Source organism: Rosa chinensis, chromosome 5 (genome assembly GCF_002994745.2).
Source record: "Rosa chinensis cultivar Old Blush chromosome 5, RchiOBHm-V2, whole genome shotgun sequence".
In the NCBI taxonomy this organism is placed as follows: Eukaryota; Viridiplantae; Streptophyta; class Magnoliopsida; order Rosales; family Rosaceae; genus Rosa; species Rosa chinensis.
Window position 1 is genome coordinate 4,550,888 of NC_037092.1, and position 23,157 is coordinate 4,574,044.

The 23,157-nt window shown below is 36.6% G+C and overlaps 1 protein-coding gene across 8 annotated transcripts; it reads right to left on the minus strand.

The window, feature by feature from the left end:
* Positions 1-1,675: 1,675 nt before the first annotated feature.
* On the minus strand, positions 1,676-22,389 carry LOC112165138 (katanin p80 WD40 repeat-containing subunit B1 homolog KTN80.1-like). Of its 8 annotated transcripts, XR_005799549.1 has the most exons (23): positions 15,528-16,197; positions 13,678-14,281; positions 13,437-13,581; positions 11,240-12,830; positions 11,043-11,155; positions 10,496-10,525; positions 9,624-9,803; positions 9,336-9,500; positions 7,832-8,707; positions 7,542-7,701; positions 7,274-7,375; positions 6,993-7,179; positions 6,632-6,747; positions 6,326-6,438; positions 5,939-6,002; positions 5,508-5,648; positions 5,094-5,150; positions 4,748-5,009; positions 4,263-4,388; positions 3,831-3,929; positions 3,607-3,715; positions 2,948-3,016; positions 1,703-2,257 (listed from the first exon to the last, which is right to left on the minus strand). XR_005799549.1 is itself a non-coding variant. In XM_040506092.1 (10 exons), exons 5-9 carry the CDS (start codon positions 4,895-4,897, stop codon positions 2,949-2,951), a joined length of 552 nt encoding a protein of 183 aa, XP_040362026.1. In that variant the 5' UTR covers positions 4,898-5,009; positions 5,094-5,150; positions 5,508-5,648; positions 5,939-6,002; positions 6,326-6,556; the 3' UTR covers positions 1,703-2,257; position 2,948. The 8 variants fall into 8 exon arrangements, 2 of the variants coding, with proteins under 2 accessions (XP_040362026.1, XP_040362027.1); XR_005799551.1 differs by lacking the exon at positions 13,678-14,281 and having other exon boundaries at positions 15,528-16,196; XR_005799552.1 differs by lacking the exons at positions 9,624-9,803; positions 10,496-10,525; positions 11,043-11,155; ... (2 more) ...; positions 13,678-14,281; positions 15,528-16,197 and adding an exon at positions 10,649-10,670 and having other exon boundaries at positions 1,676-2,257.
* Positions 22,390-23,157: the final 768 nt, after the last annotated feature.

Genomic DNA, 23,157 nt, shown 5'->3' on the forward strand with positions numbered 1-23,157 from the left:
TGCAGCTGAGCTTACATAGACTTTAATTTAAGGACTGTTAATGTAATGTAACATGTGGGTTTATTTTAAGACTCAAAATATCACTATTGATGATATTGTTGTCGTCGTAATCTATTATCTTGTATACTTTCTCTTTTCTACTAAATTTGGTGGTTGTTATATTTTGTTCTCAACTACAAAGATTTAGTTTTGCCATTCTTTGGTGGTTGTTTTATTTTGTTCTCAACTACCAAGTAAGCCACAAAGAAATTCTATGAAGCTTGGACAAACATGTGAAACAGTAATGAAACAACTGAGAAAAGCTTAGTGAATATATATGGAATATATATTTTTAGTCATCCAATTATGACTTTGTTGACACTTTGAACACTATATTTTTAAAAATCGCACTTTAGTCACTCAACTTAACCACAGCCTATCATTTTGGTCACTGCCGTCAACTTCACTGTTAAGTTTTTGTAAATAACTCATATTTTGAGGGTATTTTGGTTAAATTGAGTACCAAGTTTTTTTTAATTTTTTCGTTTAAGATATTTTGGCAAAAAAAACAGTTCTTAACTTTTCCTTGTTTTCTCATAAATTCTTTTACTTTTATTAAAGTGACACTAAGCTTGATCCTTCTACATTCGTCAATAACAGTAGCGAATTTTAACGGTGTATTTTTTTTTTTTTAAAAATCAATTTTAATTAGTTTTGACGGTGCCTAATGGAGTATTTAACGGTAATCACTGAAGTGAAAAATAAATCGAAACTTGAGTGACTAAATTGATAGTTTTAAAAGTAGAGTGATTAAAGTGTAAATTGAGTTATACTTGAGTGACCAAGTGATAATTTTTCCTACATATAACCTCGTTCCTAAAATTGACGGAAAAAAAAAAAAAAAAAAACTCATTCCTAAAACCCCACACACAGCCGCACAACATTTCAAAGAAAAAAGAAACTCCAATACCCGATGCCTAGAATTTCAATTTCTTCGGTTGGCCGGAGAGAGGCAGCGAAGATGGCGATTCACAGAACCATCACCACCAGCACTACCAAGACAATGCAGGTCCCTGTGCGAGTAAGGTTTTTAGGGGGGTTTAGGACTGTGCTGAGGAGGCGGCTGGCCGCACATGGGGTTTTCCTTTTCCGGGGTCGAGCCTAGGCGTTCTGGGAGTTGAAAAGTTATGATGAGAAAAAATGGGAGCTACATCACAAAATAAAGAAGAAAATGCTCATACAACGTGCTTGTTTTAGAGAGACTTGTGCTGAATGGGAGCATGGCATATGTTTTGCATCACCCAAGGAATGTTACTTTTTGGACCTAAGACATCCTTCGATGAAAAGAGTAGAACTCCCCACACCGGAGCTAAGCATTTTAGTCCTGATTTTTGGCCAAGCATCTTTAGTCTTGATTTTTGGAGGAGAGATATGCACTGCAGCATCTTCAGCTATACTGAAAGCTTAATTTCACTGAAAAATTATGGCAAGTTAAATGATTGAAGCAACAGAAGCAAGGGATGGTGTAGGGCACCTGGATTCAAACACTCACTTCCTTTATTAATGCCAGTGTTGTTTAATTGTAATTAATTTGTTTCATTATAGAGTATCCTAAGTATTGCTTTCTCCTCTGTGAAGCTAACTGCATCCTAAAGGCAATGCAGTTAGCTAAATGCCACAAGGAAACTCATGTCCCTGAATCGCTAAGCTTTGAAGGAACATATATTTTTAATTTTTATATTTATATCATTGAAGGATCTACATTGCAATGTACATACATATATGAGAATTAGATACACGGTAATTAAGACACAAACAGCAATCTCCCTCAGCAGACCATCAAAATCAGGAGAATTTGCGCAATGCCTGAACGCTAATACTGCAGGGATCACTTCTCCTGTCCTCAGGCAAGACTGTCCTCACAAAATTCTTGAGCTCTAGTATACCAATATTAAGTAATGCCGAAGATGACTCTAGGAAGGGATGACTACCGTCTTCAAGCTCCTCAGGCAAGACTGATATTGCTTTAATCTTTGCCTCACAAAATTCCTGAGCTCTAGTCTATCAATATTAAGTGACTTGGCGTATGACTAGAGGAGGTAGAGAGCATTGAGACAATTGTGATAGGAACTGTAACTTGGGATGAATGTGTATGCAATCCTGTTACACATTATATCAGTGAAGCCACCTTTTTGCAGTTCTGACAGACAGTATCTGTTATGACTCTTGAAGAATTAGATTCAATTCTAGAGCACATCTTGCCAGCACGCCCCCCTTCCTACAAACAAAATAACAGGATAGACTTTCTGAGCGTCGATCACTATATTTTCAACTAGATAAGAAATTATGTCCAAATGAAAGTGATATCAGTATGCAGAGATGACCCGATATGTTCAATAAACGAATAGCTACTATCTGTACCATCTAATTGAAAAGGAATAGCAACAAATATTTCCTTAAGGTCATTCCACCTCCAAAACTTACACCTGCACAGAATAAGATCACAATATCAGAAATTTAATGGGAAATTCTACTACATATCATTCATTCAGCAGAAAAGAAGGGGTATGATTTGGTCACTTTTACAAATGCATGATTTCATTAGACAAAAGGGTCATTCCACCTCCAAAATGGGTTGTGTGCATGTGGAGAATTGTGTTTGGAACTTAGTTCTGCTGAATAAATTCTCATACAAGGGCAGGATTTTGCTTGCCATTATACTCACATGGGCTCATAAGTGAACATCCATCCACATGGACATCCTTAAGGCTGGTGGATTGAGGATACCTTTAGAAGAAGCTGCGGAGTAATTTTGGCACTCCACTTTTCAACAAATTTTACCACCTGCACTCCAGTTTGGAAGTAGTTACATCCGGAGTGCAAGTTGGAAAGCCAAAATCACTCACAAAATTTTATAGAACTATTATTATAGAAGTCTACCATCACATCATTGGTGTCAGGATCTAACCTTACAAAGACTGGGAGAATTTTCTGGATCTTTTGCAGGTGCACAGAGCATTGGTTGCAGCACTCCAGCCTGTAATCAAATTAAATATTGAATCACAACTTGTTTTACGGTGAGACATTCATTCACGACTTACAAGACATTCATTCAACAGCATCTCCAATGACACATTTACATTTGCAAAATTATAAATTTCTGTAAGAAACACAATCCACCACCAAAAATACCATCATGGGAATTTGACATAGACCTTTTATCATGAAGACCATATCAACATGCACATGATTCAATTCAAGTATTAAACTGCATGACTCTTATTGGTCAGGAAGATTTCAAAATGGTATGTATAATATATCATCGAGAACAAATTCCCCAAGAAATAGTATAAAAGACTAAAACTCCTAACGGCCTCATGTTAGTATTAGTTTCTTTCAAAGGTAATCTCCCTATAATCATATCATCTAAAAATGTTAGGAAGCTACAATCTGACTCCATATTAAAATGGAGTCGTCCTTAATTATTGGAAACAGTTAGCAGAGTAATTTCGTTCCTCTGTCAGTACTCACTATTAACCATACATAGTTGCAATTCTCATGTGTCAGATTTTTACCACTTCCCCCAAAAATTCCTACCTCAGAGTATCTCATCCATTAAATAGTTACCTCTCAATTTTTCTAGCAAGCCCAGAAGCACAGGCAGCAAACACGAAAAGAGATCTAATGTCAGAATATCCATTTTCTCCAGGAGAACAGTAATCACATCTGCATGTACCTGCACCATGATCAGATCATTATTAGAAAACCAAATATGGAGAGAAAAACACCAGACCTTTAAGACGACCGGAATCAGTACAATTAACAAACAAAATTATCCAATAAATACCCACCGAATGATCTGGCAGCTTTCTGATAGCACTGATAACACCTTTAATATCATTTTGTTCCCAAAAACGTCTCACCACCAGCAATTTGCACAAAGGGGGCAGCTTCAGAGAAATATTCAAATAATTCAAATATGACTCATCACAGAAAGATATGCAATACTATGACATTGCACCTATACATTATTCTAGTGTAAAATCATCACAATAAATGAAGCAATTCACATGCCATTAATAGTACGCATTAGTATAGAATACTAGATTGGAGCAAATCTGAAAACAAAATACCGGCTTCCAACACTTTACAAGCTTATGTGGTAAAGTTATCGTTATTAGGTTGCAGTCTCAACAAAACCCGTATTTCAGAAAAGTTTAGTAACAGGTTGTGTCATTACTCATAAATGACGTACATGAACATGCACCAAAAGATATATGTACCTGCAGTTTTGTCAGGCTGGATTGAAGAGTACTTAGGAATGCATCATGAGTTTGCATCAGATCTTCAGCAGGATCATTGTTTGCAGATGACATGTGCCTCCCAGAAATTTGAGGTTCTTCTTCTCGCTAACCAAACAAGAAATACAGATCAAGTTCCAGATTGATACAGTAGCGATAAGCACATGACAATTAATATTAAGGTTCTTATTCTTCTGCATTTCTCTAAAGGTCTAAGCTAGTATACTAACTTCATATATTCGATACCATATACGATAGTATTTAATATACAAACTTTATTATGTTTCAAAAAGATAAAAATAAACAAACTTCATTAATTCATGATCTGACTAAGTGTTCGTTTTCAGCTAAAGTTTGTATTGGGTGCTTCTTCTATATTAATTAGAAACTGAAACTTCAAATGTTCTCGATGCCACTACCATGGACAGTTGCAGTTTAGAAAAGCGATGTTTAGGAATAGAAGATACCTGCATGGTGAATGCTTTATCCATTTCATGTATCACAGGACTACATATGCTAGTTGCTTGATCATCAGGCATCACAGGACTAGATATGCTACTTGCTTGATCTTCAGGTATCACAGTACGAGATATGCTGGTTGCTTGATATTCAGCCATTCAGGTATCACAGGACCAAATACGCCAGTTGCTTGATCGTCATTGCTACTAAATCTCTCTCTCCTTTCAAATCTCTCAACCAGGGTGCGAGTCCTTCCTGGTACAACGGCAACTGCCAAAAGTGGAATCTTAAGAAATCAAGTTGCATCCACTACTATGTTATATACAACCAGAAGTAAGGTAAGCATTAACAAACCTCCATTGACAACTTTAACGGGGCTCACTTCCTTGCTGTTATTGAGGGATCTATATCCTGAAACATTAACAAAACAAGTCACTACTCACAATAGAAATGTTAAAAACTCAAAAAATAAAGAATAAAAAACTAAAAAAGAATGAATGAAATAGTAACTGGACTTCACACATAAAATTGGGGAAATTTACGGAGAAAGCAATACTAAGGACCTTAGGAGAATAAAGGCTCCGATAGCAAAACAAACTTCCTGAGGCCAGTTGCATAATATATTGTTCAATCTAGATTTTTAAAATGAGTATAGCTCAAGTAGGCAATGGGCGAATTGTCAGCTAAAGGCTTTGATAAGCAAGAACAGATTAAGATATTTAAGTTTGGTTTCTAAATAGATGACTTTATAAAGGAACCATAACTTACTGGTTTCCTGATCAGAGGGCCTCTTCAGTGATAATACTGCTTCAAATTTCTCTTCTACACTCTTGACTGCAGAATGTTTTTGCTTACAGGCCTCTCTATCACTATCTTCTGATACAGGTTTGATTTGAGAACTGAGACCCACTGCACCATCCAATTGACTCGTCATACTGCTGAAAGTTTCAGATTCAACGGCCAACGGTATCTTATTTTTCAGAAAAAGTTGGAAACTCCTAACAGGCAGTTGGAAGATTTCAAAATGGTATTTATAATATATCATCAAGAACAAATTCTCCCAAGAAGATAGTATAAAAGACTAAAACTAGGCGAAATATCCATTAGTAAATAAATTACAAAGATAATATTTAGTAGACCTCACTAAGTAACTCAGAGTCTTTCTAAAGTCATTTAGATTACAAAGATATGTCTTGTACCGGGCCACAGTTGGCACCATTTGTAATTGTCTTCAAAAAACGAGGGGGATCAGATGCCAAAGAGCTGCAAAGAAAAAGTAAGATTAACCAAAGAAAGTTGCCAATCAATACCAACAATACTTCAAGGACAAGATGAAATCAAATAGTCATGAATCATTAGTACCAGCAGTCAGCAGCCTTTCCTAATCACAAATAATTAGAGGTCGGAACTGAATTCCATATGGGAATATCTACATAAATATGATCTCTTTTTTCTTTTTTGGTCTGACAATGATACAATCTCTTACAAGGCTCAACATATACTGCCACCAGCAACCCTTCTATTGAAAAAATAAGCCAGGGAAAGGGGGGAATCGAAGAAGATATATAAGATCCATACCTACATACCTATACTGAAAATGGCTTTGGAAGACATTCAGCACATGTTCCACTAGTGGAAGTAACATGGTTATTAACTGATCTCTATTCCCCGGCACATTTCCACCATCATGATATACCTCCTATATAATCAACGAATCAATTAGAAAACAGATGCTTCATGATCAAAAAAATAAAAAATAAAAAAGCATATAATTTTACTACTCCAGAGAGTGTGTGATTTAAATGGTGATAGACATAGAACATATGGCTTCTAACTGACATTAGCTCATTACTTTTGCCGGGGAAAGTTCATGAAGTCGTTCTTCTTCTGACCTTACAAAATTGGCAAAGCTTAATGCTCAAAATATCTAACAGCTAAGCACAAACGGTATCAGGAAAACTATATCCTTCCAAATATTTCGTTCAAGGGGATTTCCATTATCCACAACCTGCAGACATAAAAACAAGTTATTCCTTTCAACATAAAAAGTTAAAAACAATGAGAAGATAGTGATGTATCATTGTATCCTCTGCGAAGAGTGCTAAAAGGTATCAACCTAACAATGGCAGGTTCATGTTGGTAGGCTACAGGTAGAAGTAAACTAAACATGACCAGAGAGACAAGTTTGAAACAAGTCATGGACTTTGTCTGCTGCTGATTTTCACCTAATCAGAAAAGCTTTTGCACACAAACCTTTTGAAGGACATTCAAATAAGCATCACCCTCTGGGAGTTCCAGTAACATGGCACCAGCAAGGGACTGTTTAAAATTTCTCTGTATAAATTGACAAGCTATTAAACAAGGCGCTCCACCCAACAGAACGAAACACTTTGCCCTGAAGTAACTCCAAAACCATTGCAGCACCTTCTTGACTAGAAGCCTGAAATGAAAGTACGATCATGGACATCAAACTATTTCGTGACAAAGCATGCTTAAAAGTATTAACCAGCTCAAACATGTACGTCTTCACACACCAAGGTACTCAGTATATTCAAGAGAGCCACAAGAGTTTGAAAATTTGTATCGTCCTCTCCAGCAAAGTTCACAAATGTCCACAAGACGTCATTGCCAGACAACTGCTCTTGAAAGTAAATATGAGGTCCAACGGATAAGCAAAAGCAGAGCCATGGATGGTAAAAAATAAAAAAATAAAAGAGCATATAAACTATTAACTTGAACTAAACTATACAAAACTAGACAGTTCCTCAGCCCTCAGGTATTTAATTTTTAGTTCAAACTTACCCGATAAATTCACTCACAAACTCCAAAAGAGAGACAAATGGACCACTTTCAGAGGCTTGTGCAGTTTGGTTACTATCATGCGAAAGCTCATGTGACCCAACCAGGCAGTATGGACTAAGCACGCTCATAGCCCTCTCCTTTAATTCTTTGATTCTTTGACCTGAAAGGAGTTGAAACAGAAAACTAAATTTTGGAAAGGAGGGGGTAGAACAAAATAATCCAAATACACAGGTAGAACAAATTAATACATACTAGATTGACTTTATACTGAATGAAAAATATCGACTGACCTTGTCTATGGCAAGTGGGTGAGTAAGAAGCAGGTGAATAGGTGATCAACTTCTGAAGATAGGCGTCGTACTTATAGCTTATATCCTCTTCATCATTCTGCACATGTTACACCATCCTTACAGGAATGCCAATGAAAAACAATACAGGGTTGTTTCTATTCAAAAGGAAAACAATGTAGGAAATGCAATACTGTAGATTAACCCCATTCAAAGGCCTCAAACAGCCAATTAACCAATCATAGAAAACCGACTTATTCAATGGGACTAGATGTAAGGCTACTTGGGTAACATACTAACATTATGACATTGCAACTGGAGCACCGGGGTTAGGATTTAGGTGACACGAAGACGAAGCAACGTGTTAAGCATTTGACGCAACTATTAAAAAAACAGAATTCAGAGCATAAGAACCAACCTCATATGCTGCAGTTTTTAAGAACTCTATCTAATATAAACTGGAAGACGTTTTCTGAAAAAAAAAAAAAAAAAACACTTCCAAGCACAACTGTAGATAACCCAAATCACTCGACGAACCACTTGAAATAGAATCCCTTCCAGTAAGAGCATCTTCTATTAACATCAAGTGTACATCCCAAGCCGGCCTTATGGTAATGACAAAGCCCTCAAGATTTGGATCATTTCCGGCTGCCATTACCTGAAGCTCAAATGATGAGCAGCAATTTCCAAACACAAAATTCATAAACAACAAGAAGGAAAAACTACAATCTTTTTTTTTTTTTTTTTAACAATTTCATGAAATTTATGTCGAATGGAGGCACCCGGGACAGGACAGATGCTTTATCAGGTGCTGCACTCTGAGTGTCTACTGTCTGGTACGAAAGCGATCACGAAAGAAAAAAGAAGACTGAATGTAATCTGCAAAAAACGTGAAATATATGAATAGCAAACACAAATAGACAAAAACATACTACTTGATAAATGGATACACATAAAGTCGTGTTTGCGAGAAGAGAAGCAGAAGTAAATCATTCAACATAAAGGATGGAACATCCCTGCCATTTTATGGTGTCATTAGTCCCACTAAGTTCAGAAGCACTATATTTATAAACGAGAAATTTATCCTTTACATTCTTTGGACCTGCAAACAAGATATAAGTCTATAACAAAAGGATATTAACATGAACTGTCTCAACAAAAGACAGCATGGGAAAGTCATTGCTTAGTACCGTCATTATCCTTGGTTTTGTTCAAACAAGCATATAATACATATGATTCCAACAAAAGCTATATATAGCCAATACAACAGAAAACTACTTTAACACAATATATATATAGACACACACACACATCGATTCAATCAAAATGCATCCAAAGTCCTCTATGCAATATGTAATCTAAAAAAGGTCAAGATCTAGCACTGTAGCCATCAATTAGGCAGCATTAAGCATAAAATTGGAACATCCCATCTGTGGAGTCAACTCTTCGAATGTTGTAAAAAAGCAATGCTATACTGTAATAACAAACCCATAAACATGTTGCTTACTTGTCTGCACAACCAGAATAGAAAAAACGAGGCAATGTCCAAGTATGAGCCTTTCCCTGGAAATCACAGCTTGTCGTACAACAAGAGCACCTCTAGAATCGAGAACATATCGTTCAGAATGAGGCCCACCCAGGCCATGCCAGCTGGTTCTTCTCGATTAAGTTCCTACAATGAAAACCAATAAAGTTCCTTAAAAGTACATCAAACAATGACAGTAATTGTGAATTTAATCAAAAGAAACTAATCACGGTGACATTTGAGACAAATTCAGAGTTGCTTCCATATTACCATATCAATGATAGAAGAAGATTCCTTTTTGAAAATTGATAAATACTTTTGTGAAGTGATGGAAGAAGATTGGCAGAAGAGTAACAATAAGTTGCCTTTGATAATCTCAGCAATACATAAAACGTCAGAAGCAATTGGTAGCATAATCATCATCTCAAGGGGAAGTTTTCGATTTATAATCTGCACTTATGGTACAAAAAGAAAAAAACAAGAAGTTGGTGAGTAAGAAGCAGGTGATCAACTTGTGAAGATAGGCGTTGTACATATAGCTTATATCCTCATCATCATTCTGCACATGTTACACCAATCCTTACAGGAATGCCAATGAAAAACAATAGAGGGTTGTTTCTATTCAAAAGGAAAACAATGTAGAAAATGCAATACTGTAGATTAATCCATTTGACACCATCCACTAGCAGAAAAAGTTGCATTCCCCTAAAAGGCCTCAAACAGCCAATTAACCAAGCATAGAAAACCGACTTATTCAATGGGACTAGATGTAAGGCTACTTGGGTAACATTATGACATTGCAACTGGAGCACCGGGGTTAGGATTTAGGTGATACGAAGAAGAAGCAACAGGTTAAGCACTTGACGCAAGTACGCAACTAATAAAAAAACAGTATTCAGAGCATAAGAACCAGCTTCATATGCTGCAGTTTTAAGAATTTTATCTAATATAAACTAGAAAACGTTCTTTGAAAAAACCACTTCTAAGCACAACTGTAGATAACCCAAATCACTTGTTGAACCACTTGAAATAGAATCCCTTCCAATAAGAGCATCTTGTATTAACATCAAGTGTGCAGCCCAAGCAGGCCTTATGGTAATGATAAAGCCCTTAACATTTGGATCATTTCCGGCTGCTATTACCTGAAGCTGAAATGATGAGCAGCAATTTTCCTACAATGAAAACCAATAAAATTCCTTAAAAGTGCATCAAACAATGACAGTAATTGTGAACTTTATCAAAAGAAACTAATCACGGTGACATTTGAGACAAATTTAGAGTTGCTTCAATAGTACCATATCAATGATAGAAGAAGATTCCTGTTTGAAAAATGATAAATATTTTTGTGAAGTCATGGAAGAAGACTGGCAGAAGAGTAACAATAAGATGCCTTTGATAATCTCAGCATGCAATACATAAACGTCAGAAGCAATTGGTAGCATAATCATCATCTCAATTGGGAAAACAAAATGTTAAAGAAAAGACATGACAAGAGACATCAGTACGTTGTCAACATTTTCCTTAACTCTAATAAAAAACTAGAGTAATTCTAGATCTTATGCTAATTTCAATATTTTGACATCCCAGTGCAAGCAGATTGGACTAAATCACAGACACAAGTAAGACACTCTCGAACAAATTCTCGACAGAATATCCAAAACCCAAGACAGAGGGAAAACCATTCCAAACCTTATATCTCTAATATTAACCTCTGTCTAAGCCCACGATTGATAAGATTTTCCAAATATATTTGAATGTCAGATACAACCATCAGGTTCAAGTCCCTGACCAAGCACAACAGCCTGTGAAAGCAATAGTATGTTAGCAATAGAATGAAGAGATCAAAGTAATAGGTAAAAGAATAGGTAGGATCAGGAGGGAGATACCCTTAAAAGTGTATAGAGACCTCTTCTCTCAGTGTAGCAGAGCAACACTTGTACCCGCTCTCTTCCAACTAGGAATGGATCGATTAATTGTGCAGAAATACCTCTGGACTTATCATGTTTTAAATGATAATATTGGCAGTGTGGTGCTCCTGTTCTCTTTTCTACCTTGATCGAGAGTTGAACAACAGCACTGCTACTTAGCAGATTGAACAAAGGTGTTATTATGAAGAAGACCCCTCTATTGATTCAGTTACAGATTGGTTTGCAACAACCATACTTGATTTAATGAGAATGTTCTTTTCTTGTACTCCTCATTTTATTTGCTTTTCCAGTTTACCTCTCTTTTTTCTTTCTTTTGTGACATGAATAGTGATTTTTTTTTTATCTGGTGAGACTTGCAGGAACTTCCATTCACACAAAACATTTTGCAAAGAAATAGGTGCAGGACCTCCATATGGGGCTAATGCTTAAACATTCAGATTCAGTTGTATATAAATAGTGATACTTTAGAGTCTCAAAATAAGACCATTAAAGACATACGGTTACATACATATGCGAATAATTACAACTACTCGCATATTACATTAGACAGTTAACATACAAACGTGAACAATTACAACTACTCGCATATTACATTTTTTTTGAGAGCAGGACGAAAGAAGTTTTATTACTCAGAGAGTTCAAATGTTACAATAGGAAGCAACAAGACTTCCCAAATCTGGAGGAATAGCTCCCTGCCAGTGAGCAAATAAACCTGACAACATGGCTTGCTTAGCCATTCTATGTGCAGCCGTATTAGATTCACAGTAAGCATGTTGAAAGAAGGAACCCGGTAGGCTACAAAGTTGAGCCTGAATATCCTCAATCACCCTTCCTAAATGGGATGTATCTTCATCACCTGAGTTTATAGAATTGACCAAAGAGAGACAGTCACTCTCAAAAATAACAGGCGATTGATTAAACTCTAATGAGTAATGCCCATGCACACGCTGCTCTGCCTGCAAGTGCTTCCACAATGTCGGGGGAGTACACTTCATCAACACTAAAGCATGAACTCCCTACAACAGACCCATCCGGGTCACGAACAATTATCCCAACACCTCCCTTCTTCGCCCTATCATCAAAGGCTCCATCAAGGTTCACTTTGATCCACCCCGCAGGAGGAGGTACCCAAGCAACTGCTGCACGCTGAGCTTTGAAACCCTTCAATGGTTGAAGAGATACAAACAAGGAGAAACTAGAAAAAGCTTGGAAGTAGACGTGGTGTAGAGAAAAGGCCCTAGACTCCCACACTCTCTGATTTCTTTCTTTCCAGACCACCCAAATAAGGTAGAGTAAAAAATCAAACTGGTCATGTGAAAGAACCTGGATACAGTAAGTCACCCAATCAAGAAAAGAAGCATGACGCTCTGAACTGGAAGGCAATACCCCAGTTTACTCACATATTACATTAGATTAAGGGCACCCTTAAATTAAAGGTTATATAAGCAGCAAAATAAAATTCACTTGGATGCTTAAGGCCTCTGTTTCTCTTCACTCAGTTTCCTCCTCTTCACTCAGTTTCCATTTCAAATAATAGGCTGGCCCGGACCTGCAATAAAACCAGAAACAATGGTAAGAAGGGGGGAGGGAGGGAGAGAGAGCAACAGTTTAAAAATCAACAGAATTGATACAGTTGCTAAGGATTGAGAGCAAGAGTTACATCGCATAAGGTGTCTCTCATTCATCATATGAAAATTATAGCTATTTTGTACTGTTTCCAAGACTCAAGGTGTCTCATTTATCAATTGACATGATTAAATTTTCAACATAGTAAATGGATTCTTTTTTGAGCCTTAGCAACCTACTCGGATTGAAGATCGATTGGTCCTAGGGTTGTCCCTTCCTTTAATCATTGCTATTTTCTCTTAAACTTTTTTGTTCAGTATTAATCTTGATGGAAGCTAAGTAAAACAGTAACCCAATTTCAATGTCATCAACAGCCAAAATATATGAATACAGAACAACAACAACAACAACAAGAGGCCACCGCTGAAGAGAGAAAACTAAAGATTGCGTGTGATTACACAAAAATAATAGATCAATTCAGCAGTAAGCTAGAAACGATAAAATTGAAAAAACACTGATAATTATCAGAAATTCTAAAGGAAAGAGATTTAGATCTAGAATGAATGAATGATAAAGAAGAAATTCATACTTGGTGATCTCCCTTTCCGTTTTGACGACGCGTACGATCAACGGGACCGTCCCACAAAAGAAGTAGGCAAAAGATGCACAAGTTGCGGCTTTCACAGCGAGTTGCACCTTTGCCTGAAAGGAGGGATCCGCCACCGCACGGGCCTCTGAGAGAGAGAAAATTTTTGACCACATTGTCATTCTTGCCAACATCTATTGGGATTTTAAACATTTATTATTTATATATAGATGCCCCCACATACCTTAGATGTACTTGGGCCTTTCCTTGTTATGCCCAAATCTACAACTAATCCGTTAAAGTGGCATAAAAAAAAATAAAAAAAATAAATAAATAAAAACTGCTCCGTTAAAGTCTTCAATTATTTGGATGAACGTAACAATTGTTATTATGAGGGTACTGAAATGTAAAATGGTTTTATTTTTGCTGATGGGGTTCACTTTTTAAAGAATTTTCTGGAAGCTGCTACTAGGTTGTGAATTCAACAACTAGGCAACTTTGGCATACATGCTAGAATATAACTAGTAACGGCACCCGCGCGTTGCCACGGGATTTTTTATTGGTAATAATCTACAATAATGAAAAATATAACTGAAAATGATTTCATTCTTGATCAAACTGATAAAATATTGTATGTTACATTAATTGGAATAGTATTTGTGTGAAGAGAAATAAACTGTTCCCGATTGAAATAATCTAGAAACTACTTGTATATCATCTGATTCGTCCAGGCCTTTCATTTCCATTCCTTTACAAAGTGATTAGTGGCCAACAGCCCTTTGTACACCACCAGAAAATTTCCATTCTCTCCTTATAGATTGAGATACATTCTCTCCTTCCTTCCCAAACTGAAATTCAATAATACCTCAATAAGTTCCCCTCAAATTAGAACTCTAGATACTTCCAACAACAACCACCAAAAGACAAAGCAAAACCACGCTAGCCAATATTGGAATACCCTCAATTCCAGTCAACAACTCATCTAGAAACAAACATTGACAAAATGTAAATCTTTTAGTTTTCTATATTTTCTTGTCTTTGATGATTGCAATCAGACAGATGAAACCTTTCACATAAGAAATAAATGCACAAACTGCATTTACTTTACTTTTTTGTCTTTGATAATTGCAAATAAAAATAAATCAAAATTTGGCAAAGCCTGAAGAGAATTGTTGGCTAAAAACAGAGTAACACTCCCAGAAAAGAAGCGTTCTGGTATTCAGAAACTTATTGATCATCTCTTACATTGGGGTCATTGATAATCACAGGTAAGATAGACTCACAATATATATAAAAATATATATATATATATATATATCAGGACAATTTTTCTGAAGCGCTTATGATAAATCGAAGTCCCCTATTAGCACAACTGAATACATAAATCTACTGATAATGACTCAAACTAATTAGGAGAAACAAAACCTATGAAGCCATCAAAACTCGCAAAGAATATTGGATCTTTATGGTCAATAGATGATTACACAGTCAGAAGTAGGAATCTGATCAGAAAGGAAGCACATAAAACACAAACCGAAGTGTGTATTGATTCATTAATCACAGAAACTTGATTCAATCTGATGACATCTTTCACCAAATTCTAAACAAACAATACGACGAATACGTCGAACAATCCAAAGCAACAACCTCTTCGTGCAAAGCAACTAACCTTCTTGCCTCCGATCTCTCTCTATCTATTCGTGCAAAGCAAAAAAAAGAAACCTCCTAATTGTGCAAAAATGTCAGAGCTTCAATCACCAATTGCAAAATAGCCAACAAACCAAATCAGAAAACCAGCCCAACAGTAGATAAATAAAGTCACAAATTGAAAACAAACATAAACCATAAAAAGAAAAAATTCATATTTGATATCACAGAAATAACAACAATGCAAAAAACATGAACCAAAATCAAATCCTCAGATACATACTAACACATGCATGAAACAATTTGTTGCCTTCCACTCTGTTGAAGGCCAAACATTCCCACATAAACCACCTCAAACACAGGCCAAATGCAAACCCACCTTCACATGCACAACCGAAAATTACATGCACCCAAACCCAAAACAAATCAACCAAATAGAAAATTTACCTGAAACTCAAAATCTCAAAGACACCTAAGTGCTTAACCCGACCCTTTGATTTAATCAAAAAGTTGCCACCTCAATCGAAACTGATAGGTGAAAGCGATAGGCCTGGCTGAATCACGATCAAGAAATTTGACCAATATTTGAGAGAGTTGAGATTCAAGAGAGCAGAAAAGCGAGAGAGAGAGAGAGAGAGGAACGCAAGAGAAAAGAAAGCAGCTCCGGCGCAGGATAAAGATGCCTTTTATACCTAGGGCTGAAACGAAGGGCAAAACAGTCATTTCATAGTGTCGGCTCAGCTCGAGCCGCCTCTGTTACCGGCTTAGTAACAGTACCAGGAAATCGATCAACTTTAGTATATGTATAACTAGCAAGATTGCCCGCGCATTGCGGCGGGTTTTTTTTTTTTTTGAATGAAATGAAGAAGTGTTGCTTGAGGTAGAAAAGATATTTATACATTGTCAATAACTCAATATTGTTTCAATCAATGTTACTACCCTATACAGTCAATAAGCAATTGGATCAGAAAACAATAAGTTGGGGGTTCTGTAATGATCATAAACTAACAAATATATCAACAATTTAAATATATTTGATCCATTTAGTCGTATTTGATCAAAATTCAGAACACTTAATTGTCTAAAGTTAGTCATTTCAAAAAAAAAAATTGTCTAAAGTTAGTTGTACAGTCAATAATGCAAGATACAAAAATAGTCAATCTAAATTTGTCATAAGGCTGGGTTGTTAATTGGCTTTCATTAATTGACACCCCAAAATAAACCCAAACCAATTCCTCCAATAAATGTTTATGGCAATTCAAAAGTTGCAGCTCAAGGAATACCAGCTAAATGACTGACTGCATTATCTCAAACCAATTAAAAGGAACCCAAAGTGATTAAACATGTTATCTGAAACCAATAGAAGGAAGCAGAAGTGAATAGTCATGTTATTTCAAACCAAAATACATACAGGAACCTGCTATTAAGAAACTCAAATCGATCAAGTCACACACATATACACAATTTGACAAATCCACTACTGAGAAACGCTCAAACTTTGCAAATTTAAGAAGCAGTATCATCTTTGAGCCACAGACAATCTCACCAGTTTCAAAATCTCTTCCAATTCAAAATATCAAATTATATAGCACATGTTCAAGTTGACTTCTGTAACTTGAAAAGAAAAGATCTATTTCAAGCACAACATCCAAAACATCTATTTCAAAAAAAAAAAAAACCGATCCAGATTTACCAATCATACCTCAAAAGAATAAACTGAGCAGTTGCAAGTTTGAGATTTTGAACAGGAAACGTGCAGTGGAATGTCTCCGTCCCTCTCTTCTCCTTCTTCCCCGTTCTCCTCTCTCTCTCTCTCTCTCTCTCTCTCTCTCTCTCTCTCTCTCTCTCTGCACTGGGCGAACAACAAAATCCGAAAAGAAAAAACACTTTTTTATCGTGGGCTAAAACTGATCTTGATAGTCTGCAAGATCTGATGTCGGTGTACAGATGCTGGTGCAAATTATTTCCAAAAACAGAAAGAGCAAGAACCTACCTTTATCCTTATCCAATTCAAGGTCAACGACAGAACCATAGCAAAACATCTCAACCAAGGGCAAGACCGTCTTTCCAACCCTCAGGATCTGTTCCCTACTGTAGCCCTTAGGAACAGTGGCACAGTGGAACTCAACTTTCGTATATAGTATAAACTTGATGCCATTGCTGGAAAACATATGGTAGTTATTAAGCATTCCCAACATTTTAGCATATAAATATCCCATAGGTTTAGCAACTACAATTCATAAAAACATTCGTGTACCTAAAACTTTGCGCACCAATTTTTTCGAATTCTCTGATTGTTCTTTTCACCAACTTGTCTTCTTCTTTCAATTAAAACTGGAAATTAAAAATGGAATAATAATGAAATCGACAAACAAAGCACAAATCATGAGAAACAAATAACAATGTGGTAAGACATCGTGGCATTGCTTGTATTGATATGACTTGAATTGCACTTTGTATATGTACTATCTATACTTGTTATTGAGAATTTGACAATTTGCCAGAAACTGACAGCATAATCAATCTATAATCCATATATCAATATACCAATTTATACACATGTACATAACAGAATCTTCATACAAACTAACTACTGGAAAATGGGACATCAATTATCTTCATGAAAAATTGCAGACTGAGCTTAATTTGAAATTCTTAGTTGCGAGGGAAGATTTTGGCAAACATGCTTTAATCCAGTAGCCGAAGAATTCAGAAGGGGTATCTAATCTCAAAGGATACTGTAAAAACAAATACAAAACAATGAGCCTGAAATTCAATTGGTCAAAACACAGATTGAAGTTATGTCCTAATTGAATCTCAGGCTCATTCTAGTGTAGCTGTCCTTACAGTAATCTTGAAGATTACATACTCCTTCTGATTTCTTCCGCCACAGGATTAAAGCATGTTACCCAAAATCTTGACCGCAACAAATAGGTTCAAATCACAGTCAGTGTACAGATTTTAAACAAACACAACTGATGTTCATTATTTTGGCTACAAATGCATATTCAAATCTAAATACTATAAACGACAATGAAAAATTAAAAAGGAGAGAAACAAAATAATGACCCGACCATATCACTGGCAGACCACTTCATCTTTTCGCTTGCTTCGCAAATCACTTCATCTTTTTGGTTGCCATTCATCTGCTGCTCAAAACAATTGCATGCCTACATATCCAGAAGAAGAAATAATCAACACACATTATCAAAAGGAAAACAGAAAAATAAGAACAGGTGGAACATTTTAGTTATGTCCTATTCATTACCTATTTAATCTCTTTTCCCAGTTTCCTTCTTGCTGTACCCAAACTTTCTCCTTCTCTTCAGACCTTGCAGACCAATTTCTTACAACAGTAGCATATGAAACCTGCATACAAAACCAATCACAGTTTAACATTAAATAGGAACAGTTTACCTGCGCTTTGCCGCGGGGTTTGTGGTTGATTAATTTAGTTGTAGTAGACTAAGAGAAAATGTTGTAGGTAACAAAAACAAATTGACACAGTTAACAATTTAGATTTGTATTAAGCTCTCAATCAGATCTACTACAATCTCAAATCCAATAATAGATTAACCAAACTTGCAGGGTTCAGTATAAAAAAAATCAGAACCTTGCTTATGGAAAACCTAATGATAATGATATATTTACAACACCAAGCAGAAAAATTGATATGACAAAACTGGAGCTGCTTTACTCTCACATGTCTAAGCGTCTAAACTGGAATCTTCAAGCCTTCAGCAAGGCACTTTCTTCTTCTTTGAGTTTTATGTCATGGTTATTGATCACATTGCTCTAAACACCAGCCAAATCTATGTTTTTCATGACCAAGTCCTCCTTCACTTTCTTTGGTTGAAGGTGAAGAATACCTTGCTTATATTTCACCTATCTCAGCCAGTGTAATATAGACTCATCTAATCCCTTTGCCGGGCCAACATAACTAAATTTGAAGTTTAGAGAACCTAAAATATTTCTTAGCATCTGGTAAAAATTTATTTCAGAAAGGCTTACAGAAGAGAACGGAAGCTTTGAACTATCAATCTAGAGATCTCAGAAAAAGAAACATTATCAAAAAATTTCTAAAGATTTAAACTTGAGCATGATTTCTCTGACAACTCTCATGCTAAATTCAACAAAAGTCTAGAAAGCAAGAACACTTGCCAAATGAGGTCTTCTTTGCCGAATCTATTCCTGCACAAAAAAAAAAAAATAACATGCATCAAGTAAAAACCCAGAACCCGCCCACCTAATTACCCTAATCAAAAGCAACTGGAGAAAAGGAACAAAAGCAATGCATTGATAATCTGACCACAATTACCTTGATCAAAATCCAAATTCACAAATCGCAAGCAACAAAGCTCTGTCCGATGCCAAAAAAAAAAAAAAATTATAAAACCCCCAAAAAAGAAATTAGTGAGAAAGAGCTGGCAATAATACCTGGGTTGCACCATCAAAAACTCCTCCAAACGACGACTCTATCTCTCGATCATGGAGGAAAACATTGATGTAACAATCGGTTGTAGCTGGGTTGCACCGATACGAACCCTCTCTCTCTTTTTCTCTCAGCTGCTTTCTTTCTGCTTCTCACTGTCGGGGAAAAAGATCAGAGAGAATGAGAAATTGTGGAGGGACAATCCACTGAATAAGCCAAATTCAAATTCAAATTCACAGATGAAAAGCAACAAACCTAACTCTCTCAATGTCGTTTATACGGCTGTAGAAGACACGGAGGAATCAGTAGTGGCACGATTGGGATCAACGATTTGGGTATTTGGGTGTAACAGTGGAGGTCGGTGCAAACAGAGGCTTCCCGAAGAAAGAGATGCAGTAGAGGTCGCTACACCGAGAGGTTCTTTTGATTCGACAAAATACAACCCAACTGTCCAAGAAATCACCACTTTCCTCGCTCTCTCTGTCTCTCTCTATCTCTCTCCACCTCTCTGCAGCAAAGAAGCAAAGACACGATAGCACTGAGAACACCCAGGTGTCGACGCAAGAGACAGGAGGCAGGGTTACATTTTAAATTTCTAGACAGCTTCTCTTCTATCTTAGCAGGTATTTATGATAAGAATCTTGGACTCTATTGATCCAGACCCCAATTATTAAAAGTATTTAATATTTTTCGTATAGTCATATGGATGAAATGGTTATCTAAACAAACTAACAAAGTAGAGAACGGTTCAGAAGATTTTGACAATCTCTATGGACAAAGCAACTCAATGGAGCTCAAGCTCAAGTTTCTTATCAATCTCTATGGCATTAATTGAAAATCCAAGGGATGCAAAATTACAATAAAATGCTCAGACAAAATCTGTCATGTAAAATTTTCAAATAGCAAGACAATAGCAAAAGCAATCTTAGTCAATGACCATTAATTCTAGAATTGTCCAATTACACATGAAAACAAACAACAAAACTTAAACAAAGATTATGAAATATAATCAGAAAACAAAAACTGGAAATCAAATAATCACCTTATAGAGAATGTTCGCCTATCGGGTTGAGAATGGACTATGATTTAAAGCCGGATCATAGTCCGTATCCCAAAAGAGACACCAAGAAGACAAAATTTGCTCCTCAAACTTTTGGCTATCTGAACAATGATATTGCTGCTCTTCATCCTCTTCTTCATCCCCTGATTATTAGGAAGAGGCAAGGCCCTGGTGTATCGTCTCTAAGTCCATCACAATCTTGAACCCCTCCTCTTCTCTTTCCCACCCCAGCAACCTACGATGACATCAAATCAAAACTGAAAATCTCAAATCCGGCAAATAAATTTTCAAATCTGGCAAATAAGCTTAGGAAACCAAACCTCTCCTACTCGTTTTCAGCCTAACCTCTCTATCTCAGAGCCTGATCGATGCTATTAACTGCCATCAAAACCTAAATATCAAGGTTTCTGGAGAGTTCTGTCTACCTGATTTCAATTACAAACATGATTAGGAAACACAGGAAATCTTCCAGTTACAGTAAAATCATCTGAAACTCTGTGGCTACCCTGTTTACTCAACATATGATCCTGACATGCACAGTCCAGAAGTTCCAAGAACACTCACCTTCAATGATATATAAATCAATAAATGGAGCATATATAAATCCAAGTCTCAAATGTCTTCCTGAACAATAACATCAGTGTATAAAAACAAATAAGAAAACCTATAAAAAATCAAAGTCACACCCAATAAAACAAACAAAAAATATGGATTCTTGAAATTGCTTAGCAACGAATTCGCGCTTTTTCAAAAAAATTACAACTGAGGAATGCTTTCACATAAAGATCAAAACTTTACCACAATCCAGATGAAAAAAGTTACCTTCTTGGCTGGTCGAAGCTTCTTGATCCAAGCAAAGTGGCCTCCGATTGAGGAAAGAGTTGAAAGCAAAGATCTTTGGAAGAGTAATGGGTGGCTTTCTGTAACTGAAGCTTTGGGTGCTTCTACGGTGGACTTTTCTGGTAGCCAAGATGATAAGCATCTCAGAAACCATAACGGTTTCTTCTTCTGGGTTCAATCTCCGATCCACTACTTCTTCGATGGGCTAAAAACCTGCACGACTGCACCACTGTCAAGTTGAGAGGGAGGAGGAGCGAGAGAGCGAATAAACCTGAACCTTCCTCTTCTACTGTTGGCGGGTTTTTATCAATCAATGACATATCAAGATTTACACTAATTTTGAAGAATTTTTTTGAAAAAAATAAGTCGATACCTCTCAAGAAAGCGAAAGCTCATCCCTGAGCTTATCCATGCAAGGAAAATTCAAGCTTGAGCACGAAGCACCAGACCTCTCACCCTTCTTCTCATCTTCTCATGTTTTCTTTTCTTCATTCACAACAACAATTTCAGGCTCTACCTTCTCTTTCTCACTCTCTGCCCATCATTTCAGTAAAAAAGAACAATGAAAGAAAAAATTGAGCATTTAAATTTCAAAATAGGGAAGAAATTAAGAAAACCCAAAGTGGTTTGTACCTTCTTTTGTAGTTTCTTCATTATCAAGGTCAAGAGCAGCCACTGGGATTGAAACCGGGCTCTTTCGCTGAACTGTCTGCTTTCTGAAACACCCACAAAATTTTGAATCAAACAAAAGAAAGAATATAATTTCAATGTTTTCAATTAGATCAGTTCAACAATTAATACCTTCTCGATGAATCAAGAAGAACCCAAACTCTATCCAGCTTTGATCGATCAGTAAACCCGATAATCTGGCTCAGCAAATATTACTGTAGATAGACGCCTCTCTCCATGTAGATAGAATCCGAATCGTAGATGCCAACGAACAGTACCACCTTCTTCGCTCTCTCTCTCTCTCTTTCTCCACCTCTCTGTGCAGCGAAGTAGCGAAGACTGAGCAGCAGACCAGGTGTCGAGAAGAAAGACGCGGGAGTTTTGAGACGGTAGACAGGTGTCGGGTAACAGAGAAAAACAGGTGTCGGGTAACAGAGAAAAAAATGAAGGAGTCATGGAGATTTGTTTGCGATTGGAAATCTCTTCTTCCCTTCTGCTTTCTTGGTTCTCTCTCTCACTCTATTGACCAAAACAACCAAAATAGTTTCTGTGCGAGGTCAAAGCGGTGCGAAGAGGACAAAAGTACAGGTGAGGGTAAGACGGTAAATGTCGTGAGAGGTGGCAGGGGCAACAACAGAAACATACTGTTCATAAGGAGTTGCTTAGGAACAGTGCCTATGAACAGTAACCAACCTTTAGTATATAGTAAATTGTGGTTTCTTTTGTGCTTTTCCTTTCTTTGTCTGGTAGGGTTGAACTTTTTAAGGACGCTAACTTCGATATTTGTTTGTAGGCATACACATTAACAGAAAAGTAAGATAGTAAGAAGTCGAAGCAAAAGCAACGAGAATGTATATATGCAGCCAAAGATGGGCAAAACAGATATTGATTATCAGGTTTGCCTTTAACATATATATTTGGCATCATGGTCTCTTATTTTAGAGCATTATGTAATGTTTTATTAATGAGACTATGGCTATCTGTGTTTTAGGTTCTTCATGATGCCTTTTTTAAGTACCGAACCATGCCAGAGCTCACGTACAACACTTGGTGATCTGTACCATGAAGGGAAAGAG